The 2223-nt window shown below is 46.5% G+C and overlaps 1 protein-coding gene across 1 annotated transcript; it reads left to right on the forward strand.

Annotated features, from left to right (window-relative positions):
- Positions 1-209: 209 nt before the first annotated feature.
- On the forward strand, positions 210-2223 carry PHATRDRAFT_bd1777 (predicted protein; the record flags this gene model as incomplete). The annotated part of the gene is made up of 3 exons (XM_002176450.1): positions 210-1370; positions 1455-2082; positions 2107-2223. Coding segments are annotated over 3 exons (1906 nt in total), but the record flags the coding sequence as incomplete, so codon positions are not given.

Raw genomic sequence — 2223 nt, forward strand, 5'->3', positions numbered from 1 at the left:
GGGCAGAGTATAGAAAACGAGAGAATAGCCAGAGAGAGCAAGACGAGTTCGCCGTTGCTGCAACAAATGCGGTTGTAGCCGCCCAAACGGTTTTGGCGCTTGGTGGTAGCCAGCGTGTAGCAGAGAAAGTTCTACTGTCGATCTTGCTCAAACAAGATCGCGCAACGGAAGTAGTGGAGAGTAAAGCCTCTGGATTGCTTGCCACTGCTATGCCTTCATCAAGTTCACAAGGATGGAAGGGTGACACTTCTCCTTCAACTCGGACCGAGGCTATGGTAGAGCAGGGGATCAATGAAAAAGACAAGTACAATCAGCATCTTTCTTCTTTTAATTCATTGGATCATCTAGATGTCGAATGCCTCTCAGATTCCTTCGAAGAATTCTCCCAACCGGGCGTCGATCAAAACAGGTATAATCACAGCAATCACCCAGAACGGCTTTTGGTGTCAGCCAAGGAAACAAGCCTGGTCAACACTATTTTCGAAGCCAACAATATTGAAAGGGAGGAATTCATACCAAAGGAGTCTTCCATTGAGATCACAAAAGATGATTTTTCTGCGACTGCTCTCAAATTTTCTGCCTCCAGGGTCCCTGACTTGTGTATTAAACGCGCCCACTCTTCATGGATGGCGCAGGGCTACAAAGAAACTTCTCCTATCTTGTACAAAACGTACTTTCCATTCCTCGCAGCCAGATGTCAAGAACTTTACACGCAGTGCCTCGACGAAGAGGTGAGATCTACACCAAAGTTGCCTGTTCGTGTTGGCCGAAACGATTTTAAGCAGCGTCTAATTTCTGTGTGCATCCCCTGCTACAATGAGGATGCATCATCTCTAAAGCTATCACTCGAATCGCTCCGAAACCAGAATCTCCCACCCAATATTAGGATGGAGATTCTGGTAGCCGTGGATGGTGTGGTACAGATTTCTGAGTCTATGGCTTCGTATCTCTCGGAACTATTTGGAATCAGCTTCAAAGTTGGCCATAGGAACAATCCGTTCGAGCGTCTTCAAAGACCCAACGTTATTGTTGTGGAGTCAACCTTAGACAACAATATCATCTTTGGCACCCATTTGACACTACTGATCAAGCGAAAGAATCGCCGCAAGGTCAATTCTCAAGAGTGGTGGCTACGTTCCCATGCTGTAGATTCTTGCTGCGAATTTGCCTTTGCTACCGATTGTGGCATAATCTTTGATGCAAATTGTCTGCTACAAATGCTGAAGCGTTCTGATCGAGAACCGAACTTGTCCGGTTTGACCGGTTATCAGCGTGTGATGTCAGCACGGATGCAGGATGATGATGACTTTGAGTTTTTCAGCGACCCGGTAGGATGTTTCTTGCGCCAAATACAATGTTACGACTTTGAGGTATGTGGTTCATCATTTCTTACACTTGCGCTACTACATCTCCTACATAGCTGCAATTGCTTCGTTGCCGCTTGTATTTTTTAGGTCAGCCAGTCTACAACCAAGTCGCTACTCAATTCATTAGGGTTTATTCCAGTTCTTCCTGGCCCTTGCTCTTTTTTCCGATTTGAGCACCTTCATGGAGTGCTAGATGAGTACTTTTCCCTTACGACAGCTACAATCAAGGGCGACTATGGAGGCATTATTCTTGGAAATGTCCAACTGGCCGAAGATCGATTTCCTCCTGTTCTTTTGACATTTCGCTCTAAAGATAGCTGCCAACGCGCAGGAATTGCTCGACCGAGAACTGGCTTCGTACACGACGCAGTGTTTTACTTTGAAGCGGAAAAACCCTTGCGCCAGCTGGTGACGCAACGACGCAGGTGGATCAATGGGTCTTATACCGCTGCTTACTGGGTTCTTCTAGATTCTTGGATTGGAAAAGCTGATCATCTGATTTTTGCCAAACTAGGAGCATGTCTTATTCTTCTAATTGAGCTTTTGCAGGGAGCTCTGATCCGTCTTTGTGTACCAGCCACCCTTTCCTGTGGGTTAATGTATATGTGCACTATTGTCCCCTCCATATACGCGAAAGATACGGAGAGGGTGAGAGAAATTCTGAACGGAAGTACAGTCGAGTCCAGTCTGGTGAGCATAAGCATTGTTGCTGCAGGTTTGTACCTCACGGTATTTGCAGTTTTTGTGATATCCCACACACCCCATGCCATCCGTTTGACCGATGAAGATGGCGAAGTGCAATGGGAGAGTGACCGTGACAGTGCCTATCGCCCCGAGAATATTCTTCCTTGCCTTC

Source organism: Phaeodactylum tricornutum, genomic scaffold (genome assembly GCF_000150955.2).
Source record: "Phaeodactylum tricornutum CCAP 1055/1 PHATR_bd_45x36 genomic scaffold, whole genome shotgun sequence".
Taxonomy (NCBI): Eukaryota; Bacillariophyta; class Bacillariophyceae; order Surirellales; family Neidiaceae; genus Phaeodactylum; species Phaeodactylum tricornutum.